The sequence below is a fragment of the Nymphaea colorata genome, chromosome 4 (assembly GCF_008831285.2).
Source record: "Nymphaea colorata isolate Beijing-Zhang1983 chromosome 4, ASM883128v2, whole genome shotgun sequence".
Taxonomy (NCBI): domain Eukaryota; kingdom Viridiplantae; phylum Streptophyta; class Magnoliopsida; order Nymphaeales; family Nymphaeaceae; genus Nymphaea; species Nymphaea colorata.
The window spans coordinates 24,472,167-24,491,653 of record NC_045141.1 but is presented as its reverse complement, the minus strand read 5'-3'; the positions used below and the strand labels follow the sequence as shown (position 1 = coordinate 24,491,653).

Here is a 19,487-nt window from a genome sequence, read left to right as displayed (position 1 = left end):
ACACATTTATGCAATCATATCAGATCCTGGTATTATAAAATGCAGACTGTACTGCGGACCTTTAGTCCACACTGAACTTGTTATGAAATTATAATGGCGTAAACATAGATGTATAGTACTTAAACCTTATACCTGGGCGACTTAGAACACATCTCAGAATTTTTTCACATGACAGGATATGAACTGATTAATTGTCCATAAATAATGATCATCAAGCCAAGCAGGTGACTGTTAAATGCAGTATTGAGAAGTATGTCCACCATGGTTGTGTACACCTTTAAATATGGTGAAGGGCACAAAGGAGGCATCATCAGGTTTCCTGGAGTTCGCTTAGATGCAGATGTTCTTGGTTTGAATTTTTCTTTGCATCTACAGAGTATGTTTAAGTATTAGATTGAGACAGGTTTTTAAGAAAATGTTTCACTTCCTAGGGACTCACGCTAAGATGCCCATTTTATGAGCTTCGCCTTTCATAAGAGTACGTGGATCGATCTGGTTATGTTTGAAGGCACCATGTATTTGGTTCTCATGCTGAAGACACTAGACAACTTGATTTTGCTTGGGAGCCAAATGAAATCTCCAGATCAAAGGAGAGCAGACACACTATCAGCGCAACGCAGTAAATAAATTACAGCAAGAACGGCGTCTTTTTATCTTCATCAAGTAGCAGAAATCCCGTAGTCCTTACTGGCAGGAACTCACGAGATTAAGATACATAACCTTACCAGCATAACCTTACCAGAGGACAGGTAGAAAGGTAGAGAAGTTATGAGAGCGTGCTCAGCAAAAAGCCCTGTGATCAAGTCCAATTACTGCCAAGTTTTTTGCCACTGCTGTCAACGAAAAACTACAATGATGGGGATTCACCTAGTGTTCTGAAGCAGGCCCAATTAAGTGGCCTGATCCTCAATCAAGGAGATTCATAAAGGTAAATTGGTCCGTTTTCCGTAGCCAAAGGAGGGCAATTATGTTCCAGTAATGAGCTGATAATGGAGTCCATAAACAAACCTGCCACTACTATTTTCCACCGTCCATCTAATGCGGGGACGAGCTGTGATGGGAGAAGGGTTGGTGCAGTTATGAGGTTTAATTGCATAACTACCCCGATATGAACACAAAATTTTAGGATTGAGATGGATGGTGCCGGTTGGTTCCCTGGTATCCCCTTCAGTAGCGGACCCCCTCAGTAGACATGTAGTTCAGTCTATCCACGGCGGTCTCCTCTGACGTCCCCCACATCCCCAAGCAACCGCTCCGCACTGCCCTAAGTAAATGCGCATTAAAGCCCGTCCACACCTACACCCGAGGGCCACGCATGCATATGACAGCAGAATACTCAATGCATGTGTTCCCATGTCCTTTGTAATGATGTGCAGGCACAATTTCATGTGACCCGTCCATTGAGGGGGAGAATGCCAACAAAGAGATTGACTTTTTATACACCAAATTGTTGCTTGTAATGAAAGATAAATTAACATAGTGGCTTTATAGTTAGGCAAGGGAATGGAGGCACGACGAGCCAAAGAACCTGGAGTCCGAGAAAAGGAAGAAAAAAGAGCACCAGTAAAATCGATAGAAAAGAACGTAACTTATTATGGGTAGCATTATCCTCAAGTCTCATAAAGGATCCAATGTGAGGCAAAATTCTGTTGGTCTGTATGACCTGTCATGAAGGAGCGTTGATAAAGGAGGAGTCCACGGAATGTAACACGTCCTCCCTCTCCACAAGAGAGCTGTGTACCCTGCTAGATTTTTAAATAGCTTCCCTTCATTCCCTTTAACGTCTAATTCCTAAAAGCTCGCTCTCTCTCTCCCTCCCTCCCTCCTTGGATCAGGCAGCAACCTAGAAATGGGAGGCGCACTAAGGAAACAATTGAGGTCAAAACCATGTGAAGACCCAGCCGAGCTAAAGCAGATTATTGTTCATTTGGAAGCACAGATCCAACAGTTGAAGAAAGAAAAGAAGAGAGAAGAACGAGCTCACAGGAAAGAGTTATTGAGGAAACAAGCAGAGTGGAACCAGGAGAAGAAGTTTTTGGAAGAGGAGATAAACGCCCTCGCCAGCTGCTGCGAGCAGCAAAGCAAAAGCGAGGGGCTGCAGCTGCTGGAACTGACGGAGTGCGAATGGTCCCAAATCTTGGTCGAGCAGATAAAGGAGCAGAAGCAACGGGAGGAGGCGGTCGAGAAATGGAAGCGCCTGTACCTCGCAATCAAGAACGAACTTGACCATCTCATTCAGGCCACAACAATTCTCTCCTCTGCGCATCAAGGTAGGAGTAGATGTCTGTGTGTGCGTGTTTGTGTGTATGAATTGCCGGCAGGAAGAGGGAAACGCTCGTCGTTAGTCACCAACCACAGCGACCTTGGGGGAGAGTGCAGCAGAGCGGAAGCAAGAGAGCCGAAGTGTGTGTGTGTGTGTGTGAGAGAGAGAGAGAGAGAGAGAGGCCTGGGACAAACCCACTTCAGAAATGAAGCTTAAGGACAGTTGAGAATTCTGTTGTTTTTCATCTGCTCAATATATGAAAAGTTTGCTACTAGAGCAAACCTCCTGAAAACGCCTGGAGTCCAGATTATAGCTTTTTCTATTCAGAAAGGCTAGAGTTCAAAATGCTAGGCTTTGTGAACATAGCCGACATGATCAAAGCCTGCGCATTGGCCGGCTTCAGTGTACGCTACACCCACGGAACTGATGCATCGAAAAAACTTTCTGATGGTTCTAAGTTTTATGATGTGCAGGAGAGGAAAGGCTCGTACTAGAGTGGATGAAGGAAGAGATGAAGGCAAAAGAGGATCTCAACGAAGGGCTAAAGGCGAAGGTTGTAGAGATGGAGAAGGCAAGTGCAAAACGAGAAAGGGAGGTAGACATTCTCAGACAGAGCATCCGGATTATGAACACCAACCCTGCCAAACGGCAGTCCACTAGAACTAATATGTCGAGAAGTCTGCAAATGTAAGATTCCCAAGCTAAGTAGTTCAAAGGAGCTGTTGTAAAACCATCATAATGGTTTATTTACGACATCAAATAGACGGAAAATATTTATTTATTACATTCCCTAACGTGGTCACAAATTTATTGGCTCTGCAGCAGGGGCCTCAAAGCTGAGGGTTTGAGCTTTGACGGTTTGGCATTGTGTATGTGGGTGTGTGTGTCAGAGAGAGAGAGAAAGAGTGAGAGAGGGGGGACAAAGTGGGAATTCGTTAATCAAAACAGAGAGTGAGAGATTGCTCAACTCTAGACCAGCGGCCGTTGGACCTGGGCAGTAGCAAACAATAACCAGGAGCATACCATATTCTAAGAGCGGTGTAGGAGGAACAGCGTACCATTGACGCCCTTGGCCCGCCACCGCGGTGCCCGGATCCCCATTTTAGCCAAGTGGTGTTGAAGACATCAATTGAAATTCTCCCAATCAATTAAAATTCTTTCAATCATGACCTCAGATTGTAGGGTTCCTTTCTCTCTAGGGTTCTATTCTCTCTAGGTGACATTATTGCGTGTAGACGACCTCCCACCACCAGATGAACAATGGAAGTCCCATGTTTTCCTGTGATTGAACTGGTTTTGGCTAAGAATGAAGACACTTGTTGAGGATTATGGTCAGGTTGATATTGCGGCTAAATTGCCTGGAATATGTGTTGAGTCGCAGAGCAGGTCTAAACTAGACGGTCTCTAAACTTTTTCACTTCAGTTGCACATGACGCATCTACTCGGCAGTACATCCCCTTCCTCATACTTTGTTTGCAGGGAACCTGTCCAATCTACGGGGCTGCATTGAAGAGCATACTTTAGATATAGAGAATATTCCAGTCGAACCATTTGCCGAAAGAAGCCAACCTGTTAAGTGGGACTTCGGTGTCGATGTGGTGGACGGGCTGCTCAGGTGAGCCGATGTTAGCAGATGGTAACCGTCCGATGATCCACCAAACAAGTTACAAGACCGCCATTCCAAGGTCATGGCAAGGGTCGTAAATATGACAGGTAAACCTACGCCATATGTCATTGCTTGATTGACAATGGACCAGTGGCGGACTCAGAATTTTTGGATGAAGGGGCATTAGTTCAAAAATTCTCATATAGGGTTTGTCCGCAGCAGAAACTTTGTGTCCCATGAACTTACTTTAAAATTCCTACATATAAGAACTAGTGTATCATGAATCTGCCCAATGTCTAGAGCAAATTCATATTACACTACCACCAGAAAGTCCCTGCTGCCAAACGAATAGAAGAGAGTATAAGAACAATCAAATAGTTGAAAGCACTCATAAATAAAAGACTGCTACTGCAGTGGACCAGGCAACTATACATCTATTCCTACTCCTGAAGTTTCTCTTCTATAGGAAGTCTCTTAGCAGGCGGCCGAGGTCATTTGGACGATGAAGATGCAGTAAAAAAATGGGCACGCGACCATGCCCAAGGCCGTCGGCCCGTAGGCATTTTAAGTTGAACAGAAGCAGCAAGTCGTTGGTAGATCAGCAATCTAGCAGCGAAAGATTGTAGACACGGCGATCCTCGTCTCACCATCGACGTTGAATAAATATAATGAACTCTTGATTTCATGGCCATGGACAAAAATGTTAGAGAAAACCCTTAAGGAGCAGGAAGTGGTTACTTGTAGCAACACCTTCCCAAATAGAATTACAAAATCCGCATGTCAAATTATGAGATGGGAAAATCGCTCCGTCGGCAACTGGTTAAGGCTCAGAGAAAAATGCAGTTTTATGCGAGTCCTTCAATAACAATATTATTGAAGGCACTTAGTAGCAAGACCATTTCAGCCGGTGAAATTTGGGAGGTGCTGCACAACATTGAAGAGCCTTGGCGAAAACATGTTTGGATGAAGAATACCACTCAAGAGCCCAATAGTTTGTCTGGCTTGCTTGTATCGATCATCTCCTGACCTTAGAGCGGATTCAATGTAATGGTATAGCCTTAGCAAGCCGTTGTGTGTTTTGTTTTGTCAATGTGGAGACTCTGCACCATGTCCTCATCTCTTGCCCCCCTGCTGCAGCCTCATGGGGCTTGGTGTTGAGGGTTGAGGATGTTCAAGAAGAAAGTATGGGCCCCAACGTTCAATACTTATGGAGATGAAAAGATGGTTTACTTGTAGTTTTAAACGTGGTTGATTAATGAAATGTTGGAGAATCAGCTTCTACTCCACCCTATGGAGATTGTGGTGCAGCAGAAATAACCGTATACACAGGACTCACTCAAGTCACCTGAAAAGGAAACTAATTCTGTTGAACATGTGTAGATGGATTCTATGCTATTATGAGGAACTCCCCCAACGATTTGAGGGAAATGCAAGTTCGGGTAGCCAGTGGGTTTGTGCCTGATAAGCTGCAGATCATTCCCTACAATCAGATGTGTGTGCAGGTTGCTTCAGGTACCTCCAAAGGCAGCAAAAAGTTTGTCTATCTTGTCAAAGATGGCACAGGTCAAAGCATCTGTTCGGGGGCAATCATTGGGGAGGAAAAGCAGCTGTTTCTTAAGAATGCTGGGCTGGTAAAAGCGTTATCAGCCATTACTCTTCACCCTCAGATCCGGTTTCTCCTCATTGCCAACAACAAAAAATGGTGTTCTTGGATATGTGGGACTCTTCAGGGTAGAAGACTACCGGGGCAGTCTCCTGCAGCACTGGTGAACAAGTTTCAAAACATGCAGATTTTGTACAACGACCCCTCTCAAGACACCTCCTTTATTTTGGCCCTACACTTGTAAGATCTTCCTTCATGAGCAAATTTGTAAATCGTTTTCCCCAGGTTTCGATTATAGGCTTCTCCTTGTCAGCCAATGTTTTATTGTATATATTTTTCTGTTGAATAAAAAGGGTACGAGGCCTCGTCGGCCGCAGCCCGCAGCCCGCAGGCGCAGGGTTGTTGCAGCAATAACAATATTAAAACAAATAAGGCATCACTTACCCCACCGAACAAGGGGAGCCCTTCGATGGTAAGGACCGGTTCGCGTTTTGCACGAGTTACCTAGTTCATGATATCCAGCACGGAACCAATCTCATGCACATATGACGCAGGAGTCGTCATTGCCGACTCCTTACGAACGTTCTGGAAAACTAAGAACAAACTTGTGTCCCCACTTGAATCAGTGGTGAAAACATTCAACGCGACCGCTCTCACCTCTCTAAGACCTGGGCCTTTTAACGTGATTGTATCAAGTGTTAGGTGCATGACCTGAAATGGTCTTGTGAAGTATAAGCAACTCAAGCGCAATATGTAAGTTTGTGATTTCCTTTTTAGCGCTTCTTGTTGTTAATAATATAGTTTGCTATTTAGTGTTTGTGTTTTTCTTCTCTTTGTATTTGGTTAAACTCTTGTGAGCTTATTACTTGGGAAAACTTCATTTGCCTTGGCTTATGAAATATTCATATTTTAAGCTCCTCATTTAGTTAAATTATCGTTTGATACATGAATGAAAGATTTCCACTGAAATTATTATTGAAAATCAATTGGGACATCAAAACTTGGCTGAATTTTCTTTGTATTAAACTTTTTAGGCATCATTTATATTTGCATAACATTTGGGTTGACATAAAAGCTAATGTAAATCCAATATTCTCCTGCAATCGGAATAGTAGACCTACAAGCTCACTTTTTCAAGTACAATTGGGACCAATATACCAATTGTAGTAAAATACAAAACCTGCATGAGCACTAATACTAATTTTAAATATTACCCCACCCAGATGATGCTTGAATAATCTATCGTAGAGAAAATCAAAAGAAAATTCGGAAAACTTTTGACACCTGAGATGAATTTCAATAATAATTTTGATAGAGATCCACTACTCAAATATTAAAAGATAATGTGCCTAAAGTAGTGTACACTGTAAATCTGCCAAGCCAAATGAAACTTTGCCACCTAACAAGCTCACGGGAGTAAGATTGAGTTGCTCACTTCATACAGCTACCTCCCTTCACCCACTTATTACTCACGATAAGAGGCCAAGACCTTATTTATACTGGTGGAGGTTCCAATTCACCGTCTTCCCATCTGTTTATAACTACTTCTATTCTTTTTAGTAATGGTGGTTCCCGACACTGACTAATGAGAAGACAAGCTTGCCATTGAGTTCTTTAAAATGCTCTGACTCCACATATGACATCATCAGGATGAGGTAATCGAAAGAAATATTATCCAAAGCTGGAGAAGAATCTATTTTAAGCATTATTCAGGCTTACCTAATTTATGCATCAAATGTGCAACTTTTATGGCGACAACATAAACTTGAACTATGGATCAGTCTGAGATGAGTGCCAATTGAGGTGGCCAAATTTTGGATGAAATAGTAAAATAGATACCTGGAGTTGGGCATCGGTAATTGGTAGAGCGCCTGCAATTGAGATTGGACGACAAGGGGAAAATGTCGGTCAGTGATCGTAAGGGAATCTGGCCTTACATGGAATTCAATGACTAGAAGGCTGATATCTAGAGAAACATCATCCCGATACCAATTGAAAAAGTGGGTTGGAAGCCCTGTCAAGTCCTGGTGATTTCATCCCCGATAAAGATTTGATATTTCCGCAATGTGAATGGCCTCTAAAGATGAGTTGCGTAATTAGGCACAAGTGCTAGCATCCCTTCATGCCTTGTGTCCCAAAGTGGAAAAAAGTAATTCCAGGCTGCAGGAATTTGTCGTCTGTGGCAAGCACAAATTATCAGTGCTGAGGGATGAGATGCGTTGGTCCAATATACAGGCAAATTGACGAAAAAACATACACTTCCTTCTGGAAGAGTTGGCCGCTGAATTTTCAATCTCCGTTTCCACTATTCCATCTTGAGTCCGCCGCTCTGGCCTGATAGAGTTTTCATATTGTCCTTGATTTCTTGGAGTTGCTGCTCAGATACTAATGATATTTGAGAGTATTGATTTCTCACAGCACGCCAATAAGCCACCAGTTAACAAGCTTTTAATGTTGTCACCTTGGGGCTTGAGGCAACTAAACTGCTAGCCAAGCAAGTACCTAAGATTGATGTTGTAAAAATAGATTTGTGAACCGAAATGATGGAACTGCTTGCTCAGTGAGTTGCCCAATTCATCAATTCAGCTGAATCGTTGAGAATCAGCTAAAAATATAAAAAAATTTATTTTCTAAAAATTAAATGAAAAATACATAAAAGATAAAAAAAATTGAATGGCTCTTAAAACTGTCAAATGTTGACACGTGGTACTCTTGAATCCGCCATGAATCGAATTGATGGAACTGCAGGTGAGTGAACCGGCCAATTCTTGTGTATCAGCTAAAACTATTAGTAAATTTATTTTCAAAAAAATAAAAATAATAAAAAGTGAAATCTCTAAATAATTTTAAAATGGTTAGATGTGAACACTTGGAACTTTGAAGCCACAATGAAATCAAATCTATTTTCCAACAATTTGATTATGATTGGCCGAAAAATGCTCAACACGTCTTCAATAATATATTCAAGAGGTTCAGCTTCATGGGAGGGGTCACTTGACATGCAGTCCTCTTGGGATGGCGAAAGAGATCAAAGAATGTCATCCTATGCATACAATGTATCATTATGTTACATGGGTGCGGGTGCACGTACACGTACGAGATGCAACAAATTTCAAAAAAAAAGAAAAGATGTGAGTGCAGTGAGAATATATATATATATATATATATATATATATATATATATATTTGTCTATATTTTTCAATTTTTTTTATCATAGTTACTCTAATCTCATACCAAATTAGAAGTTTTACTAAATAAAATAAGGGATGAGAAAGAGAAGATGGAAAAAGGAAAAGGAAAAGATATGAAAAAAATATAAAAATAGGAAAAAAAAAAAACAGGTGCGTCCAGTAGCATTCGATTCGGTATGACAGAGTCTCATACCGTGTTAGGGTGCACTCGCATCCCAGTCAACAGTGCGTCACATATTTGACGCACCCATGTGACTAGGCATGACTTAGGAAGGCATAGCATGCATCAATTAGGTAGGCACAGGTTGCATAAGATGAGCTGGCTTAATAGGCTGGTGATGCATATAAAACTCTATTGGAAAGTGTTGTTTTTTACCATCCACAGCCAATATGAATTTACATGATTTTTTTATATTTAAGAAAATAATTTTTTTAAATAATTTCAATTTTAAAAATGAAAAACAAGCCGATACAGGCCAACTTATGTATACCAATGGTCAAAACCACTATGGCACTGATACCAAAACTAACAACATTAACATTAAGAATCCGAAACGAAAAGAAATGGAAAAGTCGAACATAGAGGTAAAAAAGCGCTGCAAGCAATCACTTTTTTAAGCATCTTTTCACCTTCGAAACCACTTTAAGTTTCAAGCAAGAAAGAAAATTGCAAAAGGGTCAAATCCAATTATAGCCCTGTTACACGGTGTGAACTCTTATATGACAAATTCAGATTCAACCAAGATGAAGAGAACATACCCAGTCCCACCATGTTTCGGTCCAACCAAAAGAAGCACATCGATAGTCTATTTTCCTTGCACCAACCAGCTTTAGTGTGGATTTCCAGGGTGAGAAATAATTTTGCTGTTTAGCATAGGTCAGTAGTGGACGATTTATATACATGAGGCTTGTGGGGACTCTATGAGAAGGCAAGATGAGGAGTAGGTTCAAGATAGTGTAATAAGGAATGCAGATCTCGAAAGACCGGTTATGAACCTTCAGATCATTAAGTAAATAACGTACAAAGCCTTTATATAGGGAATAACTCCTAATCGCTTTAGTCAAGATTGAACGGATTCTGCAGTTCTGCGTCATTTTCTCTACGAATCATGAGCAGACTTGGGGGACAAAAAACTTGTGACAGTAGCAGTGCACTGGAACAGATATTTAATTGCTAGTTATTTCCTAGAAAAAGGCCTAGCCCAAGTAAAGCACATGAAATATGAAAGCAACCTCACAGAGCATAATTTAAACTTGATGGAGAAAGAAACGTATGGTTGAGTTGTACAGAAATACTAACCTGGTGCTGAAAAGGAATACTGTAGACTTGTTCCCGCCTGATCTACCTTTGGATGGCCAGATCGCCATACTCCATCGCGATACGTTCACTTCTTGTCAGTTGCCAGTCAAATTAGATGAAAACGAAACTGAGCTTGGTAATAAAAGTTCGTCAGATGGCTTATCTGCAAATGAACAGTGCAGTGCGTTCGTATGATATCATTATAAATGATAGCGTTTCCACCCAAAGGGACGATCACCCTTGGTGAAAAGAATGAGACAAGAAAGGTAACCAAGTTCCATTTTATAACATTTAGACAATAAGAGTGGTTTTGCAATTCACAGAAATGGAATCAACATGAAAAGGGAAAGAGGGAACCAGACCAGGGGTCTGGAGTGCGAATCAACCGCATTGTCTTAATAAATAGCTCCCTGCAATAAAACTCGAAAAGATATAGCCACTGAATAAATATTTGATTGGCTATGATCATGGCAAGGACATGATTAATTATTTCACAATTTCTCAAAGGCTAAAACAAGTCGCAGCCACAGTCGAATATTAAACACGAGGAACAGGTGACTCTAAAAGAAACAGAAAAAATGTTTTAAATTCACGTACTCAAAGAAATCATCAGGAGGCATGAAGCCTGTCCCTGCAGCATCGATGCATGAATCCTTCGATCTTCCTGCAGAAAACAGTGCCACATACAAGACCAGAATCAAGGAAAACCTGGCTGCACAAAGGCAAAAACAGCAAGCACAACAAGGAAAAGACACAACCACATAATCGAACTTACAGGAGTCGAACTCTTCAATTTCGCGAACTCCTTCACCCCTGTTGCCCTCCAGCCTATAATCTTCATATACAATTCGAACACAAATCCAAAAAAGTACATGAGAACGGACGACAATCATCGTCTTGCACAAAATCCTCTCAAGGTTCCCCTTCAATCCGCTTCTCTATGGAAGCACAACGGACGGCATTAACGCACAACGCCCCTCAACAAATAGCAAGAAGGAGCTCTGGAGAAGAGACGAATCAGATTCCCAATGAGGTTGGAAGGGCGAAGAGGTTGAGCAAAATGAAAGCAGATGAGGAGGAACCCGCCGGCAGCGATGATGCGGAGACGATCAAGGACACCGCCGACGGCAAAATTAGGGTTTAAATCGGTAAAATGTCGCAGATCGCTCTGGTTGAAGGGAAAGGGGATTTAGATCGACTGCGTGAGAGGCGCCCCTCTTCTTTTAAATGCAGCATCGTGCTTTTGGCGGGAGAAGGACCTTAGAGGGAAAAACAATTTGCCAACAAAAAAGCCCTGATAATGACGATAGTAACACTGTTGCCATTCGGTCGGTGCGTCATGAGAACGCCTCGAGCGCTCAGGAAAGCACTCTACTTCAATAAGAAATTACCATTCCGCCACCCACCAATGGGAACAGGTAGATCTAAACCCAGTACTTATTAAGGGAGTTTGATTACTTCGAATTTGAAATATATGGCTGTTATGTCAATGTGTATTTGGTGTTGCATGCTTTTGCTGATGTAAAAAAAATCCATCAGTTTCGTCAAACTGAAGATCTTGATTTTACTTCGTTGCATTAAAAAAAAAAAAAAATCTGATTTAAGATCAAAAGTGGAGGGTCCAATCTTAAATCCATGGTTTGTAGAGGGCGTTTTATGTACCTACAATCATAAAATTTTAGACTCAAAATACTTATGTTATAAGAAATATAAATTATGAAATAAACAAAATATTTTGTTTTTAGCATTGAGAAACTGAAATCTAAAATTTTGATTCCATTCTAGTTTGGGGGAGACATTATGATTCTGGAATTTTCATTCTCAAATCAAAATTCCAAACCATCAACGACACCCTAAATCTTCAATAACTTATCTCAGGCTATCAAACCCCTATTTACTTTGGATTCATGCAGCAGATCCAAAACCAAATGATACCAAATGTAAATCCGACCCAATGCTTTGACTTATTAAAAAGGAAAAATAAAAAAAAAGAAGGACAAAGTTCAAAATAAATGTTTGACATGCAAAGAAGTGCAGAGGAATCTGATGCAGTGGAGTCCAAATCCATTAACATAAGCACCTAAACCAACTAGCTTCCACATTTATAACCTGTTTTTTTATTCATATCCTGTAGTGCTGTGTTGATTTGGATCAGCTATCTAACTTGATCTAAACTGTTTCTAACATAAATCCCCATTTTTCAGACTCAGATCCAGATATGGACTCGTGTCCGTATGAAAAATCGCTTCTCTCATTTGTGCAATGAAAATATCTTGGGTTGAGCTTAAAGCAGAGGAAGGTCCCTTGCTAGACATATACAGGACTTGGATCAAATTAGAATTGGATGTACTCCTTATCAAATCCAATTTATAGGATGTTTTCACATTCATATTCGATACTAATGAAGAGAAGTCTACACCATATCTGGATCAAATTGTTAAATTTACCATCTAAATCCAATCCAAACTCATCCTTTGAATTCACATCCGAATCTGGATTCTACTTTTAAATACACAACCAGATCAAAACCACATTATGATATATTAAGAACCAACTTTCAATATGTATAAATATTGAATATAGGACAAGTACTTAAAACTGAATATGAATATGATCGGATATTTATCTAAAGCAAAACATGGGACATCATTTTTTAAATCCAAATCCAATCCAATCTGTTAACCAAAGGTTAAATATTTTTAATATCCAATTTTTCTTGAAGCAGGACAGTCCAATATTTGACGTGAATGTGATCAATTGACATCCCTAACATTTATTATTACGAGCCAAAACCAAGGTAAACTTCTTTAGAAAATCCAATTAAATTGGTGGAAATCTTATATATTAGATTATATAGATTAATTTCTCCATTCATTCGAGACTCCAAAAAAGTTATTTTAACACATTAGAGCAACTTTTTTAATTTATATATTGATGCTCATTAAAAAATTAAAAGTTATTTTTGTCAACACGAAGAAGATATTCGGTTAGTCCATTTCAACGGAGTAGGTGAGCTGATTGCTCATGGTGTTAACGCCTCGTTCTTGTCCCTTATTTAATTTGAGCTTTACAAACCGAATCAGACTTGGTCATAGTTTCAAGAAATCTGAATCTTTCCAGCTTCCATTAAATAGATTCAAATGGAAAATTCTAAACCAAAATGTGCATAAGGAAGCTGTTTTGATAAGATCCTACTCTCATCGTTGAATACATGCACACCACTAGATTTTGAGGAGTAGGGAAGGGTTGCATTAAGAAGATGATTATGATGTGGAGATGAATTATAATAATAATTAAGAGCCCAAATGCCAAACAAGGGAAGGAGAAAGAGAGTAGGCAAGGGAAGGACGCGTTCCTTCGCCGGCAAGGAATCGAATCGAATCCGTTCCAGAAAGCGGCCCCGCCTCCCCTACCCGACCCTCAACCCTTTCTTCTCCTGCAGGGAAACTCGAAGGAGTCCTGGAAGCTTCTCTTTCTTCAATTTGCTTCCAGCACCGGCCGCACCGCCATCCCGATCTCGATCAACAGGTCAAAACCATCGCCACCACCACCACCATCGATTGATTGTCTGCGAGGAAGCCGGGTTGCCTTGGATCCGACCATGTACGGCTCTAACTCAAGCCACCTCACGGTTCAGTTCCTAAACGGCGTCCTGTCGCAGCGCGGCCCTTCCTCCCTGCCATACAGCGAGGACCTGAAATGGTACATCCGGCAACACCTCGTCAACCTGGTTCAGGAGTACCCCAGCCTCCAGGTCAAGACGGCCGTCTTCGCCCACAACGACGGCAGGACGGCCAACCTCCTTCAGACCGAGGGCACGATACCCATAGCCTACCAGCGAGTCACCTACAACATTCCGGTCGTCATCTGGCTCCTGGAGTCATACCCTCGTCAGCCCCCCTGCGTCTTCGTGAACCCCACCAGGGACATGATCATCCGCCGTGCCCACCCGCTCGTGAACCCCTCCGGCGTGGTCTCCGTTCCGTACCTCCACCATTGGGTCTTCCCCAGTTCGAATCTCATCGAATTGTCCAAGAACATGAGCGATCTGTTCTCTCGCGACCCTCCCCTCTATACCAAGCAGCCTTCCGCGGCTTCAGGTCACAGGGTTCATAGTCCTACCCGTGGATCTTCGTCTTCTGCAGCGGCCGGACCTTCGCCGTCGCCTCCTCCTCCAGCCCCATCTGCTTCTTCTTCATCCTCATCCTCTTCTTCTGTATGGAGCCATCAGGCCGGTGGGGGCCGCCCGGGTGCTGGTGGTGTCCTCAATCGGCTTATGTCGCCTTATGGCCGCATGATGCCGCCGTCGCCAGGGTCGCCGCAACGGCCACCGCCCGCCACGGAAGATCCGTCTGAAGTTTTTAAGAGGAATGCGACCAATAAGCTTCTGGAGATGCTGCATTCTGATACTGTTGCTCTGAGGAAGGCCAGAGAGGCAGAAATGGATTCTCTCTTCAATTTGCAGGGGGCGTTGAGGAAGCGAGAGGGGCAGCTCGATAAGGGATTGAAGGAGATGGTGGATGAGAAGGAGGCATTGGAGCAGTTGCTGCAGGTGGTGCTGATGAATTCAGATATTCTTGAAGGGTGGGTGAAGGAAAATGGCAACAAGAAGAAGTCGGATATTGATATCGACGACGTTTTTGAGCCCGCGGATCCTCTCTCCAGACAGATTCTGGATTGTGCTTCTGCCGATTTCTCCATTGAAGATACTATCTATGCGTTGGACAAGGCCTTTCAGCAAGGCGTCATCCCTTTTGATGCTTACATGAGGAACATAAGAGCGCTCTCTCGTGAGCAATTCTTTCAACGGGCGATGTCAGCGAAAGTGAAAGCAGCGCGGTTGCAGGCTCAAGTAGCCAGTATGGCTTCTAGAGCTTCTCCATACGGCGTCTGAATCAAAGATTTGAAAATTTGGTTGCCAGCTCTTTGAGTGCAGTATCAGGCGACTTGATTGGTTTCAAGTGCGCCATTCATACAAGGAACAAATGAATATCTGCTGTCATATTGGTACCACTGGGGTGTCAGAATTTACAAAAGAAATGAATTGGAGCAATGAGGGGAAACCATTTGGTTGCTTCTCTGAGGTACTTTTTGTACAAATTTTCCTGCTTCTATCCGACATTGAAGGATTTGCAAACCTTCTTGGAATTTGGCTATGCCATGTTGCGTCATGTATTTATCTTGATTCACATTTGCTAATGTTTCCAATTATATTGACGAGATTTTTAGGTTGTAGCAGCTTATATCAGTTGAACGGCATGTATCTCGAAGCGTATTCTTTGTGTTCAACTCTTTTTTTTTTTTGGTTTTGAAAGTTATAAAGATTATCTGGTTTGTTAGAAACAATCTACTTTTTCTGTAGCATACCAAGACATGTCTTATTTCGTTTTGATTTCTCCTCACTTACATGGACCTCAAATAGTCTTTGTGATTGTCTTGTTATTTTTGCAGTAGTTTTCCTTTTTGGTTAATATCATGTGCTATCATGGTCAACAGACCTTTTATGTAGAGGTCACTAAGCTTATGCCCGTCATCATTTGTCACAAGTCGAAACCCTTAAATTATGCACTGAAGCTGGATGGTGCAAACGAATGGTTGACTTGTTATGCATCGGTTAATCCATGTAATTGTATCAATCCATTTATCTCTTAAGGTAATCAAGATTCTCAAGGCAGGAGACTGATATGACCTTTGAATTACCTTTTTCCTTGGAGTGTAACATGTCAACCTAAAACTTTAAGTGCAACAAGCAACACGCTCTGCATAGTTGTCAACTGGCATACAAATCCCATGTCAAGTTATCCGTTAATGATAAATATCTTACTTTTGCTCTCGTCCATATTAGCTATTTCTTTTTAGTTTTCTTCCTTGCGTAATTGGATTGGGGAGAAATAGGATAATGTTAGAAACTCAATTGTAGGTTACATCTTTGGCTTTAAAAATCTTGGTGTAGGTTAAGCCTCTGAGTTTCATTTTTTCGTCCATTGGATTTGGTATATTGATTCCGTAGGTTGGAATTCGTATCACTTAATCCTTAAAACTTTTGAACTGCATAATCATATTAAAAGTTCTTTTTCTCTTGTTTCGAAATAAAAATCTCTTAAAAATTTGGTCTTTCTTTATTGAATCTGGCATGACTTTGCTTTCCATGGTTTCAATTGACAAGATGCCATTTCAACCTTGAATATACTGTCCAATTGGCTTCTTGTTCTTTTGGATACAATAGCTGTTTATTGCTTCTTTATTATGTGTCAATGAATTTCGATTTGTTTTACTTAAGTTGCTTTATTGGTTTCACAAGATAAAGCTAGTACATAGGAATAAGATCAGGTATGTACATGTGTCTTTATTTGATTCTTGTATGTTAGGCTTTCAGCTCTTGGTGATACTCTGATAACCAAGTGAAACAGCCTGAACTCTTCGCATCTCTACTTCTTGCTAGAACTGATTCATGTCTTCGCACTTTTGTGGATGCAAGTACTTGAGTAGCCACACGCCTTTTCTAGTGTCCTGTTGAGTCATGAGTGTCTACTTTGGGCAGGTTGCTTTTCATTTAAATGATCTTTCTTGCACAATATTGGTCCTTGAGCTCATGAGGTCTCACTAGTATTGTCCTTGATAGAAAAAAAATACAGAGACATACATTGGTAACAGCCAGCTGTTTGTGGGAAACTTGCAGTTCCTTGTTCCTTTGGAATACCATTGGTTTGTCTTTACCAAGTAGAATGACCATAAGCTCTAAATTTGTCAGTTGCATTGAGCTACTAATTTGGTCAGTGTCTTCAGCTTACAATTGTCATCCTGTTCGAACAGAATTCATCTTGGGGCATCTTCAAAGTCGACAGTGGAGGTAACTGACACGCTTTTCAAGTGCCCATTTGCCATAGTGGTACATTTCTTTGGTACATAGATGGGAGCGCTAAATGTGTTTTCGTACTATACCATGAAGTTCAAACTGACCATTTTTGAACACCTTGAGTTATGAGTCAGTCCGTTATTGATCTTGGTCACCGGCTGTAATGCTGCAGGGAAGTTAACGAGGATTATGTCATAGAAGGTTGTGGTACTTTATTTTCAACTGGGGGAAAAGAAAGAGACGTGGAGGGCATGATATGCTCAGCACGTGACCTGTAATAGAACACTCAGAAGAAAGGCATGGTGTCAGTAAAGGTTCTACTAGGATGTTTGGGATATTTGAGATTTAGCTTTTGGGTTTGGGGCTTGGTCACCGAAGTTGTAGATTCACGAGAACAAAAGCGTAAACAGACCAGACAAATGCCCTCGCTTTTCATCCCTAAATAAGTAGGCTTGGGGCCTAAACAAATGAATATGCTGTGTAGTTTTGTTATCCTTCTCGTACGTGAAAATGAAACAAGTATCTTTGTTTGGCACCAATCTTCATTGGGTATAAGATGTAGCTTCTTGTACGGGTAAACTTAAGCTGCTTTTGGAAATGCTGAAAAATGAATGAATGGCTAAGGAATCCATTCACTTATGCTGAACCGGAAGAATTTGGCATGTTCAGGTTGTTATGGATATTTGATGTGTGTTTGTCCTTGAGATATAGAATGGTTTTTCATAGTTGAACCGATTGAGTATGTGGTCCTTTTCATTGTTGTTATTCTTGTTCTTGTGATTTGGTTTTTTTCTTCTCTTGGTTTTCCTGAGTCGGACCTTCGGATTAAATTCAACTACAATGCCATGTTAAATAGTAATGTCGTATATGGTTACAGATGGTCCAACGGATTTCTGCTATGGTTACATGCCGTCGCCACCAAGATGCGATATTACAGCCTTCAATGAAACAAAAAGCAAGCGACCTAAAAACCACCTGAATCCTTTTTCTCTTGCCATAGTGTTTGTCCCTGCTTTCTGCTTCACTGGAATTTCTGGTAAAGTGGACAACTCTATCTCAAGATTGCTGTTACCTCAAATATGTGGAGGCTGGATGCCATTTTGCTGCCAGGCTTACTGCAGGTCTGGCCGTAGTTTTTTCTGTTATATTGTTATTACTTCAGGATTTAGCTTGCTTATGTCTGTGTGCGCGTTGTGGATTTTGATGTCTGCTGTTCCTTGTCAGCATTATGAAAAATAAATTCTTCTTCGACCGATTCAAGTAGATTCAGATTGGTGGCAATGCGGTGGCCAATTCAGAAGCTGCACGCATCAATTTGTATTATTTTTTAAAATATTCTCAGAGCTTCGTACTTAAATTATTTTGATATAATTTTTCATTCTTTAAGTTATTTTTGTTCCAAGGGCTTCCTACTTAAAACTGTTTTTATATGACTATTCGTTCTTTTCAGTTTAGATTTAAAAACCAATTTTTATAAGACTGGTCCTTGTATCCTTTTCCACTTCATCCTTAGGATCTCTATGGTTATGTTTCATCTCAAATCTGTGGGCAGTTGTCCAACAGCATGAGTCGAGCGGGGCATCAGTTGTGTTCAACTTAAGGTTACTTCCTTCAGTTCGAGAGTAGTGTTTCCCACCGTTTAAGTGTAGATGAATAATGTTCACAGTAATCAAATTGAAGAGTCCATGAGCAGGCAAGAATGCTTATTCTCGGGATTTATGAGTAATCAGGCTTGCGAACAGCTGCTGAGTCCATGAGAAGGCAAGGAACAACCTGGCGAGCTCGACCCATTAAGATACACAAGCCTGAAGTTTGATTCATCTATCTAAATGGGTGACCTCTTTTCAAGCTTAAAAGGAACCCAGCTTCAATTATTCTGCATAATAAAACTTGGAAAAATGGGACAAAAGTTACGGGAAATACGAGGGCCTCAATTTATGTCAACTTTGAATGGGAAGAAAAAACTACTAATCTAGCACTTTTGGGTTTTTTTTAATTTCTTTAAACTTGGTTGAGATTTATCAAGTTAGAGGTGAGCCGCTTGAGCTCCGTCCCTTCTTATGCAGATGTTTGAACTTGAGTAATTTAATGGGCGAGTTGAGCTTAAACAAGTCAAGCCCATGCCGAGTTTGAGTAGCTTCTAGCTGAAGAATTTGACCTGAATACAAAGCTGACCTGAATCAGTGATCTTATTAGAAAGTCAGGACTAATTTCTTGAAAGGTCGAGAGAGGCGTCTGAGCCATTCACGCACGAACCTAAAAAAAAATGAAGAAACCTCTTGCATCTGTTCTCTACTCGCTAGCTTTGAGTGATCGGGGCTCGTTCCGAAACTATTAAGCGGATGACTCGCGGAGTATACTGTGCTCGTTCGCTCGTTGCTCATATCGCAAGCAACTACTCAAGGCAAGCTCAATCCAAATTAAACCCACTTCAATCCTTCCTACCTAACGCGGTTGATCTAAGCATCTTTTTTTTTTTTGTTTTTAAGAAAAAAAAAGAGCAGGGAAGTACAGTTTTAGCCTTAAGGATTGGGTTTGGTTTGGATTCTATCTGGACCCAGCTTACTGTTGTGTGGTTGATCCGACAAACCTCAAGTCAGTAACATATGGTATCAAACAAAGATAACCCAGATCAGCTTTTCAGGGTTCCTCTGCCTGATGACAATT

The 19,487-nt window shown here is 41.2% G+C and overlaps 2 protein-coding genes and 1 long non-coding RNA gene across 9 annotated transcripts; 2 read left to right on the top strand and 1 right to left on the bottom strand.

The window, feature by feature from the left end:
* Positions 1 to 1,670: 1,670 nt before the first annotated feature.
* Positions 1,671 to 3,049, top strand: LOC116253344 (uncharacterized). Its single transcript, XM_031628121.2, has 2 exons — positions 1,671 to 2,270; positions 2,737 to 3,049. The coding sequence occupies exons 1-2, from the start codon at positions 1,850 to 1,852 to the stop codon at positions 2,952 to 2,954; spliced, it is 639 nt and encodes a 212-aa protein (XP_031483981.1). The 5' UTR covers positions 1,671 to 1,849; the 3' UTR covers positions 2,955 to 3,049.
* Positions 3,050 to 6,698: 3,649 nt separating this feature from the next.
* On the bottom strand, positions 6,699 to 11,145 carry LOC116253618 (uncharacterized). 3 transcript variants are annotated; one of them, XR_004172497.2, is made up of 6 exons: positions 10,740 to 11,145; positions 10,562 to 10,628; positions 10,327 to 10,374; positions 9,965 to 10,127; positions 7,730 to 7,974; positions 6,699 to 7,649 (listed from the first exon to the last, which is right to left on the bottom strand). It is a non-coding gene; the product is annotated as an uncharacterized LOC116253618 (long non-coding RNA). The 3 variants fall into 3 exon arrangements; XR_007573235.1 differs by lacking the exon at positions 10,327 to 10,374 and having other exon boundaries at positions 7,730 to 9,818; XR_007573234.1 differs by lacking the exon at positions 10,327 to 10,374.
* A 2,156-nt stretch (positions 11,146 to 13,301) lies between these two features.
* On the top strand, positions 13,302 to 17,985 carry LOC116252108 (protein ELC-like). 5 transcript variants are annotated; one of them, XM_050077651.1, is made up of 3 exons: positions 13,302 to 15,048; positions 16,778 to 16,814; positions 16,993 to 17,355. In XM_050077651.1, exon 1 carries the CDS (start codon positions 13,566 to 13,568, stop codon positions 14,856 to 14,858), a length of 1,293 nt encoding a protein of 430 aa, XP_049933608.1. In that variant the 5' UTR covers positions 13,302 to 13,565; the 3' UTR covers positions 14,859 to 15,048; positions 16,778 to 16,814; positions 16,993 to 17,355. The 5 variants fall into 5 exon arrangements, with proteins under 5 accessions (XP_049933608.1, XP_049933610.1, XP_049933609.1 ...); XM_050077653.1 differs by having other exon boundaries at positions 16,778 to 16,853; XM_050077652.1 differs by having other exon boundaries at positions 16,778 to 16,866.
* Positions 17,986 to 19,487: the final 1,502 nt, after the last annotated feature.